Below are 23616 nucleotides of genomic sequence, written 5' to 3'. Positions count from 1 at the left end.
CGCACAGAGCAACATAATACCACAACGGTGGTTCAAAGGGAAGAGAATCAATTTTTGATACACAACAACGACGACGATTACGTTTGGGAGAGGATATCGGCTTAACAATTTACAAAATATAATAAAAAAGATAAAAGTATGAACAATATTAAAATTATACAGGTATTGACAGTGGTGGCCAGTGTATGTGTCATATAGGGAACGATTATTAAACTGATAAAGAATATTGTGTGTATAGCGTTCACCTTGAAAGCAACAGTACAGTTTTCTGATTACACGGCCGGTTATAACGTACGCGCGCCCATTAGCAAATCAAAACAGTAAATCTATCTATACCATAAAAATTAACATTTTGTCACGTTTCAACGTTAATACTTTAAATTAAGAAAAAGAAAAAGCATATTATTTATTTAAAATAATTATTTATTTTTATTAAATATTCTATATCGAAACTGACATATGTTACTTTTACCTGTCGCTGTTTGAGATTTTACTAAACATTATTATTATTATTATTATTATTATTATTATTAAACACGAACACTTATATAATTAAATTAATTAAAAAATAAAAATATTGTGAATTAATTATTATTATTATTGTTATTTTTTTGTAGTTACTTTCAGATACAATGAACATATTCAATAAATTAATTACAGTTAGCATTTTCAAAAGTAATTAGCCATAAATAATTATAATAAAAATTTGTATATTTCAACAGAATATTAATTAGGACAACCATTTTTAGTAGCATAGTTGATTATATCTGTATATCCATTTCGAGTAGCTTCAGAAATAGTACCGCTACTCCAAGAACAATTATTTTCATAAGCATATTTTAAGCAACGAAATTGACCATTTGCAGCAGCAAGTCTAGTTGTGCCTTCGTCCCACTCACAATCATTTTCATACACATATTTTAGGCAGTTTAAATTTCCATTTGCAGCAGCTCCACTCATAGTTCCTTCATCCCATTTACACCCATTACTATGTGCAAATATCAAACAGTTAATATGATTATTCGCAGCTGCTTCCCTTGTTGTGCCTTCGTCCCACATACACCCATTTTCATGAGCAAATTTTAGGCAGTTTAAATGTCCATTTGCTGCAGCCCCTCTCATTGTACCTTCCACCCAATCACATCCATGTTTTCGAGCATATATTAAACAATCTAAATTCCCATGCAATGCTGCTGCTACTATTGTATCTCTGTCAAAGTTACATCCCTTTTCATGAGCATACATCAAGAAGTCCAAACAGTCACTAGCTGCAGCAACTCGAGTTGTGTCTTCATACCATTTACAACCATTTTCAAAAGCATATTTTAAACATTCTAAATTACCGCTAAAAACAGCTGCTTCTGTTGTGTTTTCATCCCACGGACATTCATTTTCATATGCATATTTTAATATCTTTAAATCACCTCTTCTGGCAGCCGCAATAGTTGTACGTTTATCCCATTTACAGCCATTTTCATAAGCGTATTTTAAACATTCTAAATTACCGCTTAAAGTAGCTGCTTCTGTTGTGCTTTCATCCCAAGGACAATTATTTTTATGTGCATATATTAATATTTTTAAATCACCTATTCTGGCAGCCGCAATAGTTGTACGTTTATCCCATTTACAGCCATTTTCATAAGCGTATTTTAAACATTCTAAATTACCGCTTAAAGTAGCTGCTTCTGTTGTGCTTTCATCCCAAGGACAATTATTTTTATGTGCATATATTAATATTTTTAAATCACCTATTCTGGCAGCCGCAATAGTTGTACGTTTATCCCATTTACAGCCATTTTCATAAGCGTATTTTAAACATTCTAAATTACCGCTTAAAGTAGCTGCTTCTGTTGTGCTTTCATCCCAAGGACAATTATTTTTATGTGCATATATTAATATTTTTAAATCACCTATTCTGGCAGCCGCAATAGTTGTACGTTTATCCCATTTACAGCCATTTTCATAAGCGTATTTTAAACATTCTAAATTACCGCTTAAAGTAGCTGCTTCTGTTGTGCTTTCATCCCAAGGACAATTATTTTTATGTGCATATATTAATATTTTTAAATCACCTATTCTGGCAGCAGCAATAGTTGTACGTTTATCCCATTTACAGCCATTTTCATAAGCGTATTTTAAACATTCTAAATTACCGCTTAAAGTAGCTGCTTCTGTTGTGCTTTCATCCCAAGGACAATTATTTTTATGTGCATATATTAATATTTTTAAATCACCTATTCTGGCAGCAGCAGTAGTTGTACGTTTATCCCATTTACAGCCATTTTCATAAGCATATTTTAAACATTCTAAATTACCTCTTAAAGCAGCTGCTTCTGTTGTGCTTTCATCCCAAGGACAATTATTTTTATGTGCATATATTAATATTTTTAAATCACCTATTCTGGCAGCAGCAGTAGTTGTACGTTTATCCCATTTACAGCCATTGTCAAAAGCATATTTTAAACATTCTAAATTACCTCTTAAAGCAGCTACTTCTGTTGTACTTTCATCCCAGGGACAATCATTTTCATGTGCATATTTCAACATTTTTAAATTACCTATTCTGGCAGCAGCAGTAGTTGTACGTATATCCCATTTACAGCCATTTTCATAAGCATATTTTAAACATTCTAAATTACCTCTTAAAGCAGCTGCTTCTGTTGTACTTTCATCCCAAGGACATTCATTTTCATGTGCATATTTTAATATTTTTAAATCACCTCTGCTAGCTGCCGCAGTAGTTGTACGTTTATCCCATTTACAGCCATTTTCATAAGCATATTTTAAACATTCTAAATTACCATATAAAGCAGATGCTTCTGTTGTGCTTTCATCCCAAGGACATTCATTTTCATGTGCATATTCTAATATTTTTAAATTACCTATCCTGGCAGCAGTAGTAGGTATACGTTCATCCCATTTACAACCATTTTCATAGGCATACTTTAAACACTCTAAATTACCTATTAAAGCAGCTGCTTCTGTTGTGCTTTCATCCCAAGGACATTCATTTTCATGTGCATATTCTAATATTTTTAAATTACCTATCCTGGCAGCAGTAGTAGGTGTACGTTCATCCCATTTACAACCATTTTCATATGCATATTTTAAACATTCTAATTTACCGCTAAAAGCAGCGGCTGCTGTTGTGCTTTCATCCCAAGCAAATTCATTTTCATGTGCATATTTTAATATTTTTAAATCACCTCTTCTGGCAGCCAGAGTAGTGTTACGTTTATTCCATTTACAACCATTTACAATAACATAATTTAAACATTCTAAATTACCACTTAAAATAGCTGCTTCTGTTGTGTTTTCATCCCAAGGACATTTATTTTTATGTGCATATTTTAATATTTTTAAATCGCCTCTTCTGGCAGCCGCAGTAGTTGTACGTTTATCCCATTTACAGCCATTTTCATAAGCATATTTTAAACATTCTAAATTACCGCTTAAAGTAGCTGCTTCTGTTGTGCTTTCATCCCAGGGACATTCATTTTCATGGGCATATTTTAACATATTTAAATCACCTTTTTTGGCAGCAGTAGTAGTTGTACGTTTATCCCATTCACAGCCATTTTCAAAAGCATATTTTAAACATTCTATACTACCGCATAAAGCAGCTGCTTCTGTTGTGTTTGCATCCCAAGGACATTTATTTTCATGTGCATATTTTAACATTTTTAAATTACCTTTTATAGCTGCCTCAGTAGTTGTATGTTTATGGCATTTACAACCATTTTTAATTGTATATTTTAAACATTCTAAATTGCCGATAGAAGCAGCGGCTGCTGTTGTCCTTTCATTCCAAGGACATCCATTTTCATGTACATATTTTAAAAGATTAATATCACCCTGAATGGTTGCCTCATAAGTTATTCTATTATCCCATGGACAGCCATTTTCATGTAAATATTTTAAATTTTTCAGATTTCTATTAAAAACAGCTGTATAAGTTGTAATTTCATTACAAGGATATCCATGTTTAAGGACATATTTTAACACTTCTAGCTTACCAGCTGCAGCCATATTAGTTGTGAATTCATTGAATTCGTATCCATTTTTGTGAACATATTTTAATATTTTTAGATTACCCTTTCTAATCGCACTTGTAGCAATATTGAATTGATTCCATTTACAGCCATTTTCATAAGCATATTTTAAACAATCTAAATGACCATTATTTGCAGCAGCTTCTGTTGTTCCTTCATCCCATTTACATCCATTTTGAAATGCATATTTTAACAATTCCAAATTTCCATTTTCTGCAGCTATTTTTGTCGTATCCTCTTTTAATTGCCATTTTTGTTCATCATTTGAATTTTTATTTTGAATTGCTAAACGAGCAAAATGTTTATTAAATTTTGCTATATTAAAAGTTTATTTTGATAACTTTATAAACTATCTAATTAAAAGAGATACATACAAATACAATTTTTATTTTTAGTGTCATCGAAAAATTAAAATTGAAACTTGACATAAAGTTTAAGTTTTTAGGTTTAGTTTATTCCCTATTTTGCGACTAGTTATAGTTATAATAAATGAATATATTGTTATTAAACAATTTTTATATATATTTTGGATAAAAAAATGTGAAGAAGATATAATTGTAGCACTTTTGCAATAAAAACTAAAAAATAATCTCTTGCACTATGTTCCCAGTGCAGAAGGCTACGGAAAACCTCTGCACTTAAATTTCCCCAGGATATACCAATATAGTTGGTATTAACCAACCTAATGGTTGTAAAAAAAAAATAGTTTATATAAATGAATATATATGGATAGTAAAATATAATTGAAGCACTTTTGTGCTTTTAAAAAACGGTAGCACAGTGGTGTCGAGGCACAGTGTAGACGAGGCGTAGATGGGACCAGTATAGATGATATCTGACAGTGATTAAAATCACTATTATAAGTAACGCTTCTATGCAAATCTGTAGATAGTGTTTCATTTAGAGAAATTGGTGGATTATTCCAAAAGCAACATCAACTCTTATTTCTTTGATTATATCTTGATTAGTAGTTCTTTAATTTTAAAATATAATATATGAATAAATACTAATTATAATTATTAAATTTAGTATGAAATTGATATTCAATAATTTAATATTATAATTTAAACGGATAAATGATAAAAATACTAAAGAAGTTATATTTTGCTTTACTTTTACATGTATAAAAATTTAAAGATTTTGATACAATAATTTTCAATAAAAACATCATAGTAAAACCAATACCTTCTCAGCTTCGCATCGAAGCTAATGTCGTAATACACTCATCACTATTACAATATGATATAACAGAGGACTGCTCTGTTTGTGCTCACAATAATTGTCGTTCATTTAATCTTTCATTTAAAAATTATTAACACTTTTATTTATATATTATATTCATAAGCTTAGAATAACATGATTGTTTTTTCTTTGAGAAAATTCATAAATTATACTTGTCAGCTCTTTTTTAACTAACTATAATAATATTATATGAACTGTCGAAATGATTTGTGTATTATTCGTATGTATTAATTTATATATTTAATGTATTAATTCATATATTTTATGCTATTTTGTATATTAATTTATATATTTTATGATGACTTGTCAATAAAATAATAACATTGCAAGAATGACACAATGATGATTGTTCGGGGATAAAATAATACTATTAGAGGACTGAGCGATGAGGGCTTGAGAGAGTCTGTCTCTAAATATTCATTGAGCTCGAACAGCTCAATGAATATTTAGAGATTAGCGCAATTCGAACAATTGCGCTCTCGACATCGATATACAAAGTTCGTAATCATCATTGTGACATTCTTACTTGTTAATTTATAAAATAAACATTTGATTTCGTGTTATTTTGTTATAACCTAATATTGTCAAAAGTTATTATTAGAACAAAGAAAAATCTTCAGGTAAGACTTTAAATCATTAAGAGTCAATACTTATATTATCTTATAATTCAATTATTTAGAATTAATAATCTGAGTATAGAACGATAAAGCAATAGATCAAATAATTATATTAATCTTTAAAATTCAATTAATTATTATTAACTAGTTCGGGCCTTATACATAATCACATTACATTGTATTCGTGTGATGGCCACCGCCTCTTCGTTGCCTAAAAGAGTTTAAAACCTAATTTGATTTCCACTGTTTATATATAACACTTCGACTGGGTATTCGTGATATGGCCACCGCCTCACATTGGAATGAAACGCCGATTTAGGCGGCCAAAAGTATCATTTCTTAAAATTTTTTTTTTTTAGCAAAACACATTAATATCATACTTAAGGGTTTTAATACAAATTTTCAATGGCCTAAGTTGATTTAGTGAAGGTGTAGAGCTATTTTAATGTTATACTTCTAAAATTTATCCGTATTTTCAATAATTTTGAGTTTATTTTTGTACATTTTTTTTATTCCTATTAAAAAAGATATCCTTTTACAAATGAAAAAGAAAAAAAAAGTTTTTTTTTTATTTTTGTGGAATTTAACAAATTTATACTTAAAAAAAAATCTAATTTTTTCGTTTTTTACTCTAGTTTGCTCGTTTAAAGAGATTAACTAAAAATTACACGTTAATCCATACATGTGGCTTGTAGAACAAGTCATCAGCTATACTATGAAAAAAAAAAATTTTGCGTTCGATAATATTTGAACTGTACATATTGCATTTACCTAGAATAAACGAGTATTTCCCTAAAAATCGTATGTTTTACAGGAATTTTACTCCATAAATAAAATTAGTCATTATTTATTATTAATTGTTATACGATTACATTGATATATAAATATGAATATTTTAGTTTTATACATATATAAAATAATTATGCCATTGATAAATTCATGTCTGAAAATGAATCATTTAATTGACTATTTAATTCATCTTCTTTATAGTTGTCATCATTTTGAGGGAATATTACTAACATCTTACCGTCTTCTGTGATGTTTTACATTTGTTGTACATTTTATAATCTTTATTGCGACTCTCTTGTGCCTCCTCAGATAAGTTGCCTAAAATAAATGTTGATATTTTTTATTGTAGTAACTATAATCTTTTGTGATATTACGTATAGAAAGTGGCGCATATTGTAATAACCCCCCCTAATTATATTATAAAGTAATAAAGAATTAAATTATATATTATTCTTCTTTTTTTTGATTCACTAAAAGTGACGCCCAACATTAGGCTTAGTTAAATTTTACTAAGGGTTTAATTTAAAAAAGCATTCACAAAATTAAAGTATTTGAATTTTTTTTAATAAAAAAATTACTGACCTTTTATTACCTTTAAAAAAAATTTTTTTGTATTGAAAATTTCGACTTAAATTTTAATAAAAATCAATTTAATAAATAAAAATAAAAAGGTTTTAGGAAAGCGTGAAGTAAAATAAAATACTAAGAAAAAAATTTTAAGAATTTATATTGTGAATATTGATAATTAAATCGAGAAAAGTATTATTTGATTGAAATAGAGAATTAAAATTAAGCTTGGTGTTAAAGGCAATTGAATTAATACTTTTAAATTAAAACATAAAAATTTTAAGTAAGATAGATAGAGAGTGAAGAATTAAAATAAAAAGTGTTAAAATTCAATTTTAAATAACATTTTCCAATTAAAATCAAATTANTAAAATTCAGTTTTAAATAACATTTTCCAATTAAAATCAAATTAAAAATATATATATATATATATTTGAATTAATAAAATAAACAAGTGATATTATTAGATAAAAAAAAAAAAAAGAGTAAAATAATGAAATATTTTATTGAGAATAAAAAATATTGAAATTGAAAAAAGTGATTGAAAAAAAAGTTAAAAGTGAAAGAATAAATTTGGGAATAAAAGATTATTAAAGAATTAAAAAAATTGAATTAAAATAAAATTGAGTATAAAAAAAACTGAAATCGAAAAAGTGAATTTAAGAAAATTTATTGAAATAAAAGAATTAAAATAAAATTGAGGATATAAATGATTGAAATTAAAAAGTGAATTAAAATAAATTATTAAAGTGAATGAATTAAAATAAAGTTGAGAATAAAAATTATTGAAATTGAAATAAAAGTTATAAGTAAAAGATTAAAATAAAATTGAGAATAAAAATTTATTTGAATTGATAAAGTTGAATTAAAAATAAAATTAAGTATAAAAAATACTGAAATTGAAAAAATGAATTAACATAAAATATTAAAGTGAAAGAATTGAAATAAAATTGAGAATAAAAAGTTATTTAAATTAAAACAAAATTGAGTATAATAAAATATTAGAATTGAAAAAGTGAATTAAAATAAAATTGAGAATAAGAAAGTATTGAAATTGAAAATAATAAATATTAGAATTACAATAATAAATTGAGAGAAAAATTAATTCGATTAAATTAAGAAAAATAAAAACTCTGAATAAAATTAATAAATTTTAAAAGTGAACTTAAATAAAATTAAAAATAAAATATTGTGTTACGGAGTGGATCAGAATTAAGAGTGTAAGAAAATTAATTAAAATATAGAGGAATTAATAAAAAAAAAGAGAAATTTTATTTTACAAAAAAAAATTAAATTAAATTAAAAATTGATAGAAGAGTGAAAAGTTAAAAGAAAAAAGTTATTTAAATAAAAACAACAAAAAAAAAAGGGAGGATAAAAAATAAAAAAAATAAGTAAAAACAAAAAATTATAAAGTAAGAGAATTATAAAAAAAAAGAGAAATCATAAGTAATGACAAAAGAAATAGAATCAATTGTTATAGAAGGTGTGCCTGAAGAGTATACAAAAACGTTAGAGTGGATAAATTCACTAAAGAAAGTCGAGCTTATTAAAGAACTTGAAGATAGAAATTTAGAAACAACTGGTATTGTATCAGACCTAAAAATAAGATTATTTTGGCATTTCTTACCAAAGAATTTAGTAGGGAATAATAATAAAAACAATACTGATCAAAATATACACACACCCAGAGTAATTAATAATTACAACATGAATAGAAATTTATTTTTTAAACCGACTACCTTTTCGGATGGTATAAATGAACGCGTAGATTCGTTTTTAAAAACATTCAATAGAGCAGCGTTAATTAATAATTGATCAGAAATTGATAAACCACAATATTTAGTAGCTTTTCTACAAGGTCCAGCCTTAACATTTTATGATAACATTGAATCTAAAAATTTACCATGGAAAGAATTAGAAATTAAGTTTAGAGAAGAATTTGAGCCTATCGCGCAGAATGATATGTTACGCATATTATTAGAGAGAAGAAAGCAGGTAGATGACGAACAAACAGGTGTTTTTATTAATGAAATTGAGGCATTATGCAAAAGAGTTGATAAAAATATGTCAGAGGAAGAGTTAGTACGAAATGTAATGAAAGGTTTAAAACCGAGTATTGCTAGATACATAGGTATTCTTGAAAACCGTAATTTAGATGAATTAAAAAGAAATATTCATAAGTATGAGATGGTAGAATTTATGATTACTGGAGAAACAGCTAAAAGTCCGTCTGAGATAAAACAATTAATAATAACAGAAAAAATTAATCAAATAATTAAATTTATTAATAATGATGAAATTCAAAAATCAATTGAAGAAATTTTAAATTTAAAGCAGAATCAGGAACAATTTAATGAATACATTAATTTTCTACCTAACAGCAATCAATTTCAAAATAATGCTAATTTATATAACAATAAATTTTCATCTAGAAATAATCAATTTCAAGATAATGCTAATTTAGCTAACAATAATTTTTCATCTATAAATACTCAATTTCAGAACAATAATAATTTTTCATCTAGAAATAATCAATATCAGAATAACAAAACATTTAACGTTAATATTCCGCGCTATAACAATAACCAATTTCAAAATAATAATAGATTTACAAATAATAATCAATATATACCATATAATAATATTAATAATAATCAAACTGATCAAGCACATTTCAATAATGTTAACAATAATTACGCAGCGCGTAGAAATAATGATCAAAAATTATCTCAAACGAGTAATAATTTTCAACAAAATTATAAACCACTATGGACTCAAAGGAATGATTATCAAAAAAATAAAAACATTCAAAATAATCTTAATACACATAACTATAATTCAAATACTTTAAGATGTAACATTTGTAACAAAGATAATCATGCTTTAGAAAATTGCTTATATAGGTATAAGATAAAATGTCAGTTATGTAATATTGTAGGCCATACAGCTATTAATTGCATGAAGAATTCAAAAAACTTGAATCGAGGTTAAACACTGCTGAAACAAATAGTTCACCTTTTACTTCAGCAAACAATAATATAAATTGTATCACAAATAATAATATTTCGCCTATTGCTTTACATTTCTTTGCTATGTTTAATGATGTTAGTATACCCATAACTATTGACACAGGGTCAAATGTCAGTTGTATTACACACACGTTAATACCACAGAACATGGTAGCTGATGGGTGTAATATAACAATAGGAGGTCCAGATAACACACCGCTTATAATTTTGGGTACAACTAACATCATTTTAAATATAAATTCTATAGATTATAGTATTACTGTTTTCNCATCATTTTAAATATAAATTCTATAGATTATAGTATTAATGTTTTTATTATAAAAAACTTATCTTGTCTCATTATTCTTGGTAACGATTTTTTGGAGAAAAATAATAGTGTCATTGACTTTGACAAACAAATCATGACAATTAATTCAGTTCCATTACCCATATTTGTTGATAACAAAAGCTATCATAAAAATGATTGGTCTATTATAAAACAAATGATTCTTTCTACCTTTCAAAACACTAGCATAAAAATTTTAATATGTCATAAGAACACTAAACACATCACACATAATCACAAAAAACACAATTCATTTATAAATGCTATCAAATTTTCATATGATAATTTATCAAAAAAGGAATCAAGCATAGAAAATGATAATAATAATAATAGTCAAATTGAGGATGATAGATTAAAAGTTTTTGAAAAATATAAAAAGGGAGAGAATGTATTAAGCGATGGAAACTGTGGGATTTATTCATTAGTAAATTCCCTGAACTTCGGAAAAACAAATAAAATAACTTCTATATTAGAAATTTTAGAGATATTAAATCTCGATGATCTTCCTAATTATTGGTTCAGCGATTCTGAATTAGCGTCGTTGGCAAATTATTATAATCATGACACTTACATTTTTGACTCCACTAATAAAACTGGAATCGTTTATGGGTTAGGTAATCGTCCACCTATAGTACTTTACAATGTAGAAAACAATACGCATTGGATTGCTGGAGTACTTTCGGATAAAAAATCCAAATATATTCCAAATAATGTAATAAGTTTCACAGAATTTGATCCCATTTATAAATTAAAACAATCAATAGCAAATCACGTTAAAAAATCATTTAACACAATTGAACCATGTAATGATGATTCAATTACTAATAAATCTATCACAAATAACAATAATGTAATTTTAAATATAAACCCAACACACACAGACAAGAAAACTATTACAGATAGAGAGGGAACGCCTATTAATATTTCACCTCAGTTACTAGATTCTAAACACAAACAAGCCTTTAAAACAATAACAAAATACAATAATTCAGAATTGAATAATATTTTTAATATTAAAGAAGCAAATAAGGAAAATATTACACAGAATTATATCTTTCCAAATTTAAGCAAATTTAATATTTTAACACAAAAAGTAGAATTAAACAAAATAATAAATGAAAGCATAGAAACAAAAACATTATTTAACTTTAAGACACCACCATTAATTAATAACAAAAGATTGTATTCAAATTATTTAGTTGTTTCAGACAAAAATACAAAGGAGAAAATAAAAAAAATTCAGTTGCAATTCCAAACAAAAAATAATCTATTAAAGACAATAGACAATTTTCAATATATTAACTCAATTAATTTAAATTGTCAATTTTTACAGATACATATAAAAGCAACAAATCAGTTAAAAATATATTTAACTTATTTTTATAATAACAATCATAAAACTATAAAAATAGCACAAGATATTTTTCAAAAAAATGAAACGCTATCATTTTTACCTAATAAACTTATTTCTCTTGGTTATAACCTAAATTCTTATATGAAAAATATTCCAAAAATTTTACAAAATTTTAAAAGAAACGTTTTAAATACAAAAAATGCATTTTATCATTCTTTAAATAAATATTATTGGTCTTATAAAAATTACATACAACTTTTTGTTAAACACACCATGAAAAAGACTTGCATTAAGCATATCATTTTTATTTTTGACCCCGGAGGTTAATATTTTTATATAATTGTCATTAATAATCAAAAAAGGGAAACATTGTGTAACGAACATAAAAAAAAAAAAATGTCTATAACAATATACTTATAATTTATTTATTTTTAAGTTGAACATATATTACACAATATATTATTTGTTTGTCAATCATTCATAATTTATAACTGATTATAAATATACAAATCATACGAAAGCAAACTTTCTCTAATGATTTCAATGAGTTAATAAATATTCATAATCTATGTTCTATATTTAATCACACCAAGTCTACATGTAAAAACTTAAAGTCTCAAAATACAATTTTATAATTCACATCATTGTATAATTTGTAATATAATTTTATAAATTTATAATTAGTTCATAAAATAAACATTTTTGTAAAAAACTTACAATTGTTAAGCAAATTTCAACAATTTCAAATCATTGAAAATTACAAAAGATGAAGAAAAAACAATTCATACTAGTAATGGTGGTTAAATAATTAGTTCAACGATCGCCAGTTGAAGATTTTGGAATTCAAATTATCAGTAAATACTAAAGAATCAAGTGCTTACACAATATCAATACTTAAAAAAAAAAAAACCAAATNAGTTGAAGATTTTGGAATTCAAATTATCAGTAAATACTAAAGAATCAAGTGCTTACACAATATCAATACTTAAAAAAAAAAAACCAAATTAAAGAAATCTATTTGGTTGCACAAATTTATTTGCTTTTGACATCCATGGCTTCAAAAGAAAGTTACAATTAAATCAATAATAATGTGAAGTCCAAAAATAAAAAAAATTGTAGATTTCCACATTTAAAAACATTATGATTATGATTCACAAAACCAAATAGCAATACATCAAAATTGAAAAGGCCAAAATTCTAGAAGAACGAAAATGTCTGAACTTTTTATTTTTAATGATTATTACTATGTATGAAGAGAACAAGATGAGCTTTCAGACTACAATAAAATTTCTTATACTGTCTTAAAATGTTAGTGGCATATTATTATTGGCACAATATTTAAATATTTTATTTAGTACTATACATACTTATTTACTATCATAATATTATGTTTATACATTCTATATATATATATATTTCAATTAATATTATAAATGCATTAGATTATGTTATTAACATTTAAATATTTTATATATTAATATTTGATATTTAATTACATAATAATTAATCATCATTATTCATGAACACTAATAATCAACTACATTTACGAAATTGTTATTATATCCTTATTATAATAAATTTTTTATTGACCATACTCCCCTTAGTTGTGAGGACACAACTTTCAAAAAAATTGGGGTGGATGTAATGATATACATAGTACATCATTAATATCATAATAAATTATTTGTATACACATTAGATCATTAATGTCATAATGTAGTATTTAAGACTTCAATCAATCAATTACACAAAATAAAATGTATACCAATAAAAATAAGATATATAGATGTACCTTTTAAATGTTTAAATATACTAATGAAATTTCGTAGAAAAAAGCATGTATTAATTATATGAAACAAATAGGAAATAATAAACAATATGTAATGGTAGCACATAAGATGAAGGGTAATAAACTATGTCTAATTTATTATGTAAGATATAATAGTATTTTATAATATGTAGATCATTATTGATGAAAATGTAATAAATAACATGTAATAAATTACGATTAATAAAGAAATAACGGTGGCGTCGGGGATTACTTCTTGCCTTTGAACTACGGTCAAATTTAATATAAAAAGCCAAAAATAAAGAGCATTCTAAGACAGATGCAATCAGATACTTACAGAGGCACTCACTACGCTCGACCATTCCACACTACGAAATATATGCAAGAAGTGATCCGCCGTCAACACAGTTATATTTGTTCACAAAATACAACATCTATTTATTTAAGAGTATAGCAGAAAATATCAAGGTAGGAATCTAATAAATTCACCAAAAATAAATAAGGTTTAGAATTAAATATTATGAGTACATAGATTAAGTAGGCATACAGGAAAATCAAGTGATTATCAATAATAATAAATATACCAAGTAAATTTAATAAATCGATAATGTTTGTACAGAGTTACTTGGCAGAGTTATATCGTTGATACGTGTCTAATTCAGGAGTTAGGTTGGAGGTTCATATGTATAGCCACCATACCACTCTGGGTAGACACATGAGGTGACTCAATCCCACCTATCATCGATAACCGTCAAAACTCGTGGCATTATTGATATTTAAGAATTGACAATTATGATAAATCCCATATTAATAATATAAAGATCACTTTATTTTTCTATCATCTTCTATCTTTCTTACAGACCCTCGTACTCATACCCCGAGTAATAATATTATAAATAAAATAAAGTAGTGGATCAAATAAGAATCAAAATCCCGTCATATTCTATTTAACTTATTTCTTTTGAGCAACTGTCAAAGTAGCTCCCTAAATTAATACCCCCTTAAAATTATATCATTTAATACATTAAAGTATAGATAAAATTCTATTTTTTTTGATTCACTACAATATTGAATAATATGAGCACCGTCTCTGAGGAGGCACAAGAAAGTCACAATAAAGATTATAAAATGTACCAAGAACATCACACCAGAAAGAATTCGCGCTTAAATACTAATGAGGATTTAATTCACATACTTCTTATGTCATCGGATCCTTACATTTCTAGTATTGATAGAAATAAGCAAGTGCATTTAAAAGAGTTATCAGAAGATGGTAAGATGTTAGTAATATTCCCTCATAATGATGACAACTATAAAGAAGATGAATTAAATAGTCAATTAAATGATTCATTTTCAGACATGAATTTATCAATGGCATAATTATTTTATATATGTATATAATTAAAATATTCAGAAATATTACCCTTATAGTTGTATTCTATAGCTTTTAAGTAGTTAGTAATATTTATAAAATTATTGCTGATTTGGAATTAGCACAAAAAATTAAATAATAAAAGTAAATTTTTGACTCTGATAAAAAATTTTTGTAGACTATTTATTCATAATTAATAATAAATTATTATATAAATAGTTTTTTGCCAAGCCTTTGTTTTATGTACTTGTTTGCCATTAAAGTAATAACTAATTTATAATTTCTTGGAATAAATTACAATACTAAATTATTAAATATCAATGTAATTTTATATTTAATTGCTATAATTTTCAATTCAAAATAAAATATTTAACTTATTTTTTTGTTTCATTAAACTTGATTTTTATGAAAGTTTATTATTTAAAAATAATGAAATTTTTTTCACAATTTTAGCTCAACTTGCAAGTTTAGAATTTATATTATTAATTAAAAAATTTTATGAAGAATAATATATTTTTTTTAGATTGATATGTTATCAGAAAATTATTTAATTACTATTAACACTAAATTTATGATGAAAACTTAAAATTTAGTTCAACATTTTTTATTGTAAAGAATTGTTTAAACAGAGTTTTATTAAGCATTTCTATGGAACACTTGGTGTATAAATAAATATTTAAATTGATATACTGCACATAATACATTTTGTTTGTTACACATTTTTTTAATTAAAATATACTTAACATAATAATCAAACATAAATAATTGTTATATTAATCAGAAGGGTTATGTTATTATTTAGTCCATATGCTAAACATTAATTGCAGATTTGAAATAGATGCCAAAATGAGTTTAGAAAAGCATATTTTGGTCTCTCATCATCTTGTAGAGCAATAAATTTATTTATAAGTAACAAATAATTTTTTTTGAAAAGTATTGCATTAAGCCCTTTAACATTTATATGTTAGCCATAAAAGTAATATCTATTTAATCATAAACATCATATTTAATACTAAATTATTAAATATCAATCTAATTCTATATTTAATTGTTATAATAAATATTTATTCATATATTACACTTCTAAATCAAAAAACTACTAATCAGGATAATAATAAAGCAAATAGGAATTAATTTTACTTTTGGTATTATCCACCAACTTCTTAAAATTAAAACTACAAATTTACGTCGAAGTGTTCTTATGATAGTAATTTTATCACAGTCAGATATTGTCTATCTCTAGCTATATACTATTTTCTCAGCCCCTCCAAATAAGCTCCACCTGGAAGAAATATTGCGTTTTTTCTCCTTTAAAATTCTCATCTTTCACCGATCGCCGNTCCCAAATATACCACGTCCGTATTGTGCCACGACCCCACTGTGCTACTGTTTTTTCCCATTAATTATAATTGAAAATTTTCAATAATTTCCAAAAAAAGAGAGCTTTTTTATCCTTAATTAATCACCTAGTATAACTTAGAGAGTAGCTAACTAATATTTTTAAAACACCTATATGAATCACCTAAAAAAATACATTATCTTAAATGGATGGATAATAAATTTAATAAGCGTAAATAATACAAAAGGAACAGTGTGGCCGAGTCGGTAACGCTGCTGAGCTTGATGCGCACCTCCTCGAGTTAGAAACTTGGTCATGCACGGATTCATTTGCGAAACGAGTGATCGGTTCGGTGATTGGAGACACCATCTCTTTCCAGCTTCCGAAAAACCACCCGTCCCGGAGTATCAATGGTTAAGAAACTTCTCCTTTGGGGGAGGTTACTATGGCCCTTAATTGGCTTATAAAGCGATAAAAAAAAATAATAATAATAATACAAAATAGTATTCACCTTTGTTAAAAATCAAACATGATATTAATAACAATACCGATGTAATTTGCCAATTCTACAATAAAATAAAATAATCTTTTAGATTTCAATCAAGGACTTTAGTTAAAGAGTATTGCTTACCTCCATTTTTACTATAAGTGTTAAATTCTGTATAACAAATGAAAATTTTTTAGTTACATGGTTGTATAAATACAATCGACGAAATAATTAATTTTTTATATTTTTAAATTTAAAAAACATCTTAAGTAAATATTAAAATATTCCTTTAAAAAAATTGTTATTTTTAGTCAAACTATTCATACAAAGTAGAATACATTAGCTAAATCAGTAGAAAAGACACTGTCTTGATTTAGCAAAAATATACAAATTATAAATACAATTTTATACTTATATTTTATCATGCTGTAACATGACAAAAAGGGTACCTATTCATTTTTTTGTCTATATTTATGTATATATCTATATATATTTCTCATTATTTTGGTTGAACAGAATGCGAATTGCGACAGTGTTTAATATTGTTGTGTTAGATAACTTGTAATAAGTTTTTGCTTGTTATCTGTGTAATAACTACTACATCGACGAACAGTTTGGCAGATATCAAATTGTGTACACTGCGCTTTCCACCCTTTTTAGTTCTAAGATGCACTGAACGCCACTAAACGTATCATTGTATATTATATTTTTAAGTGTGGTATAAATAATTTTATTATCTTTGTTTCTGTGATTTCCGACTGACCTTAATTCCAAGAAGGGTTCCAGAATTCTAGGCGCCCCTGTCCGTCTTACGTTTTTGATACGACGATTGTCGGGGAAAAGCCATAATCGGAACTGGTCGCAATATTTCCCATTTGTAGCAGTATTTTTTTTAGTTTGTGCAATTTTTTTTAAATTATTGTATTTTTTTTTTGAGAGTATCCACTGCATCTACTATGTAATTTTATTTTATATTCGTTGCGTCAAAAAATACTATTTTAGATAAATGTTGTTTAAAATAATAATAAAATATAAGTATCCGTAAATATTTCTAATATTTTAATGCTCTATTATCATATTATTTGTAATGAATTAAAATAGAAGTTTCAAGAAACTTCTAGAATACTTTTTCTTGACGACATATAAAATCACCAATTGTAATTACTTTTCTAACCAACAATTATTTCATTACTTTTTTCAAATATACCCCAAATATATAGGGGTGGGAGACTCAACGTAAACTAATTTGCCACGCCTCTATAGATTTTACGTAATAAATCATTTTCTAAGAATTTTATCATCGACTACCAGATCTAAAGCATTTAGTTGAAACTCTAAAACGCAGTGCACCTGCAGAAAAAATATTTATATTAGTATCATCCCTTATAGGTTTATAAGTGTTATTATACATACTTTATCGACTTGCAATCCGTGTTCGATTGCATGTTCAAGTTAACATAGTGTACAACGTACCGATGTTTAGGTTTCAAAATTTGCATGAGTTTGGTCTCTTTGGAACCCGGTGGTACATCGTTACCAGACAAGAAAGGCAAGTCGTTGTGCTCGTCATGCAATTTGCGGCATGGTGGCAAATTCTTAGAAAACGTTATTAGTTTACGTTGGGTTTCAACCTCACTCTCCCTCCCACCATTGTATTAGGTTAGAGTACATTAACTCAAAAATTCATTTACACTAATCCCCTAACTCATCTACTTTTCTTTTATTATAATATATTATGACATCTTAGGATTAGAGAAAAGTATCAATAAAAAAAAACGGTAGCACAGTAAGGTGCGGCATAGTGTGATCATAGCATAGTTGAGACAAGTATAAATGATATCTGACTGTGAATAAAATTACTATCATAAGAAACATCATGGACTGACAATACAGTAAAAAACAATGCATTTAGTTGGTTGTGACAAGCAAAGACCAAAAGATAACATCTCTAAGCCATAATCGATTTTATTATAATAAATTTGATATATTTTTTTATTCTATAAATAAAAAATAAATAAAAATGTTAAAACAAAAATAATGTTTTTATTTAAGATAGCTATTTTTGCGCAAAAGATAAGTCGTCGGGACAAATTTTTTTCTTTCAATTTATAGTACGCAACATAAGCATTAATGTAACATAAATTTAAAGAACGCCGCTTCCAAAACATTTTCAAAAGTTAAGTTGAAAAAGTTAACTTTTGTACAAAAGTTGCTATTTTAAATATCCGCTTGACGGCAAGTTAAATTTTCAAATTTAAAAAAAAGTATATCAAAGGAAAGGAAAATAGGAAAGGTGGCAGTATAAAAATATATTATTTTGATTTGTTATTTAATTTGATTAATTACGAATGTTAATTATAATTTGATTTGAAAATTTTATTCTTTTTTTTACTTTTTATTTTTATAAAAGTTTTTTAAGAAAAAAAAATTGTTTTTTGTTATTGGTATTGATACTATTAATGCAGTCATTGAGCTCAAATTCCAGAATACCATACATCGTTAAATATGTATAACATTTAGTACATGAAAATGTCATAAAAAAATTATTTACATTTCAATAAATAAAAAAAGTATTTTAATATATTAAATTTTAAATTAGAATTTATAATAATTCATTATTATAGTTCTTTTCTAAGAGTTTGGGTATATTTAATTGTAATAAATTACAATTTCCAATATAAATTGTTTTGATCCTCGTTGGTTTTTAATATCTGGTTATACCCTTTCATATTTTGAGGCAAACTTAACGAAGCTCAGTTATTTTATGTTCTGCCATTTAATTACAGTATGTCTATGAATTTTATATTGAGTCATATAATGTCTGTGTAAAATTAATTGATTTAATCTAATTTAAGTTTTTTTTTAATAATATACGTGATCAATTTTAAAATAATATTTTTTTTCTAAACAGTTGGATTTTAGTGAAGAAAACTAAAATCCAAATTTAATTGATTAAAATATTTCACTCAATATAAAATATTTAAATTTAAAAATTGATACAGTGCTATAAAAGTTTGCATGACTTATTTTATGAGGTGCTATAAAAAAATCCAATTACAGAATTAAAAAATAAAAATAATTTTTTTTTTACATTTTTTAAAAATTTTAAGATTCTGATGTTACTCACCTCTAGTATACGTTAGTCAACGTTCGTTGTTATCCTAGTATATAAAACAATGTTTATAACTGTCCAAATTTTCTAGAAATGAAGAATAAACTTGATGTATAAATAAATAAGTCTGTAGATGAACTAATTAAACCTCCATCTAAAAAAAAATTTAAAAAAACTAGATTATAAAAAAAAAAAAACTAAATTATATTTATTAAACATATTTTTAAAATAGTAACTATACTTATAAATTCTAACAAAAGTAGTTCATTATACACTTCCGTTATATACTAAAAAATTATAGTCTTTTTAGCATAGTTGGGTACTAAAAAGTTATATTTAAGTTTATACTAAATTATACATGTTTAAGTATTGTACTGAATTATCAGAATTTTGCTTTGGAGAGAATATAAATAAGAATTATTTTACTATATACTAAAATAAATCTTTACCATACATTTGATTTAGTAATGGGGGTTCTGATCACTATATTTTCTTGGAAGAACGCCCATGTGGATTATATAATAATATAGTATTTAATGAAAATATTTAACTTGTACAATATATTGTTGATTCAATTTTTTTCATACTTTAAAACAAATTATTATAACAAAAATAAAAATGTTTACAGATCGCAATTGTAGCATAGTCTTATTTACTTTGACACATAATAAAAAGAAAGGTACACATATATTTATTTTTTATTATATTAGAAAATAAGGACTTTATTTTATACACAGATACTAATACTAACACTACATAATGCCATGCTTAAAGGAATTATTCAATTAAAACACCAAAATACAATCATTATTTCCAATCAAGAAAGCATCCTAAATAAACTGGCTCTAAAATATAATAATTTCAGTACATTTTGTAAAAAAAATTCCTATACATTTTTTATTGGATTTTCTTTTATTAAAGATGATCTCAATGAAGTTGAAGATTTAATATAGAACAATGCTACGTTTTATGAATATCTAATATTATATTATAAATGATTATTCATAACAAACATTATTTTCTTTTTATGTTATTAATAAAGAGTGACCAAACTCTTCAAAACTGTTGAACTTATTATTGAATAGCAGATGGGTCTTTGAATATGATTATATTAAAATTATATAAATCTACATGCAAATAATAAGGTCCATTATTTTTCAGTTACAAAGAATAGAAATGTTTTTTGGTTATAAGCTGTATTACTTTGTTAAAAATACTCTTGAAATTTTAATAACTAATAATTTCAGAACTAGAATAACTTATAGTGACAAGACAAATAAAGTTTTGATGTCAAAATATGTTTGATAATTTTTAAATTGTTTAGTATTATTTATGTTATGTTATAAAGTATTAATATCAGTGAATAAAAAGAAATTGTTTGTTATTTACAAATAAATTTACTGATCTACGGAATTTTCATCCTAGACCAAAATATAAACCCATTTTAGTGCCGATATCAAATACACAATTACAGTTTCCCATATGGCCTAAATAATAACAAAATCCTTCTAATTAATATAACAAATATTTATGTTTGATAATTTGGTAATGTATGAATAATCAATAAATATATTTTAATGACAATAAGTTGAAAAAGCTCTTCTTTTTATACGGTTTTAAGTTTTAAACCACCTCTGTATAAGGGGAAATGGTCCGATTTAAACAAAAAGTATGTCGCATAAAAAAAGTATATAAATAGTATAAATCATAAAAATTTGTATTGATCCATACATTTTTAAAAAATTTAAAGAATTATTAAGTTAAAAATATAAAATATGAAGTCGAAAATTTTAACACAGAAATAGCATACGGTGTCAATTTCATCGTGAAGACAAAATAAAGTCCGAATTATTTTTTTCATATTAAAGTATATAACATAAGCTTTAATTTAATATATAAGTGTTAGTATTTCTGGAATATTTTCGAAAATGAAGTTGAAAAAGTTTCACTTTCTATATGTATTTTTACTATAACTTTTAGCTCAACTTGCAAGTTTGGAATTGACATAATTAAATAGAAAATAATGATATTGTTAAGATTAATATAATATGCAATCAAGAAATTTTATATTGATTTGTTAATTTTTGAAAAAGTTATGGTAGTTTTAAGAAAAAAAAGTGAAAAGTCGCTGATTTTTTGAGGATAATGTCTTCAACTAGATACAATTTTTGTTGTTTTAACATATCGTTGAAAAAAAAAACGGTCCAGTGAAAGCTGAGAAAAAGTGGCAACAGACACAAAAAAAAACACGTTATGGTAAAAGTAGTACTTTCTCAGCTTCGCATCGAAGCTAAAATTAAAAAGTTCGGTATACATAAAGAATATAATCTTTTTAGTTTTAAATGATATCATTATTGAGAACACATAAGTATTCTATAGAGGGATTTCAGACTGAATGCTTTAATAATCTCAAACTAGCCCTATCAGGTAGTCCTAATCAAATATATTAAGCTAGTACCAATCTTAGCATTTCAATGTTTATTTGACATAAACATTGCTATAGTAAGTTATTGAAGGAAGTATTAGTATATATAATAATTTGAATTTCATTGTACATTGTTGGTAAATTTTTTAATGCTGTTTCTTTTTAGAATAATTTTTTAATCAAAATACTTTTTAAAATAAGTTATAATATTTTCGTAATTACTTTACATTAAATGAACAATCATTAAAAATTGGTGTGTTTAATAAAAAACTTAAACTAATTAATATTACTATCAATACTGATACTCTCGTCTAATATCTGGAAATAATTTTTAGACATTTATAAATTGATAAGTACAATAACGTCAAGTACAAATTCCAATTAGAAATAACCAAAGATAAAACTATTAATTATTTTTAATTAACTATTAGAGATTACACAACAAATCTTAGACCTGTTTGCCTAACTATACATTTACATAAAAATATTTTTTTGTAAAACAATAAAAAATAAAACTTTTTTTTAAGTAACTAAAATTTTTAATTCACATTAAATTTTATCATTTTAATGAGTTCTCGTAGAATTCAACAAAGAATATTGATTTGCTAGATACATTTTTTAAACACTTAAAATACTGCAATTAAATAGTTACATTTTAGTTTTGATTTTAAATGAGTAACATATTTTATATATTTTGTTAAATATAAAAATGAACAATATTCATCTTAATATAAATAAGTTATTTTTAAGTTCAATTTATGCATAATAAATTTTCTTTAGTATGCTTTTTATAATAAATACAACTTGTGTGTATATATTGAGCGACACTAAAGCTTCACTGTTCCCTAATCAGTGCCTCAATAGTTATAACATGCAAATAATACTCGTATAATATTATCTTATAAATGAAAATACTAAATTTAATAAGCAATCTCACTAATAACTTATAATAAAATTAAAATTGTGAAGTATATTGATTAATATAAACCATATTAATGTAATATTTAACTACGTCTGAAGGGCATTGTGCAAAAACCAAATAAGTCCATTTTCTTTTTAAATTTTTCAGAAGTAGCAATTTTATCAAAATTTGTTCATAAAAAATAATAGTAAA

At 25.1% G+C, this 23616-nt stretch overlaps 1 protein-coding gene across 12 annotated transcripts in view; it reads right to left on the bottom strand.

Annotated features, from left to right (window-relative positions):
• The window catches only part of LOC126907692 (uncharacterized), a 72471-nt gene extending 55297 nt beyond the window's left edge, over nucleotides 1-17174 (bottom strand). Inside the window, exons 1-5 of one of the 12 annotated variants that reach the window (XM_050689166.1) lie at nucleotides 17110-17174; nucleotides 16990-17044; nucleotides 2559-4337; nucleotides 2235-2396; nucleotides 539-1586 (exon numbers count right to left, since the gene is read on the bottom strand). In XM_050689166.1, coding sequence (XP_050545123.1) covers nucleotides 727-1586; nucleotides 2235-2396; nucleotides 2559-4337; nucleotides 16990-17044; nucleotides 17110-17115 — 2862 coding nt within the window. In that variant the 5' untranslated portion in view covers nucleotides 17116-17174 and the 3' untranslated portion in view covers nucleotides 539-726. Of the gene's footprint in view, nucleotides 1-538; nucleotides 1587-2234; nucleotides 4338-16989; nucleotides 17045-17109 lie in introns of those variants that run through there. The other 11 variants (XM_050689169.1, XM_050689174.1, XM_050689167.1 and 8 more) reach the window with 11 other exon arrangements.
• Between the last annotated feature and the right edge of the window lie 6442 nt (nucleotides 17175-23616).

This window comes from Daktulosphaira vitifoliae, unplaced genomic scaffold, assembly GCF_025091365.1.
Source record: "Daktulosphaira vitifoliae isolate Bord-2020 unplaced genomic scaffold, ASM2509136v1 Scaffold_5, whole genome shotgun sequence".
Lineage (NCBI taxonomy): Eukaryota > Metazoa > Arthropoda > Insecta > Hemiptera > Phylloxeridae > Daktulosphaira > Daktulosphaira vitifoliae.
The sequence above is the reverse complement of the archived record's forward strand: the minus strand, read 5'-3'. Positions and strand labels throughout refer to the sequence as shown.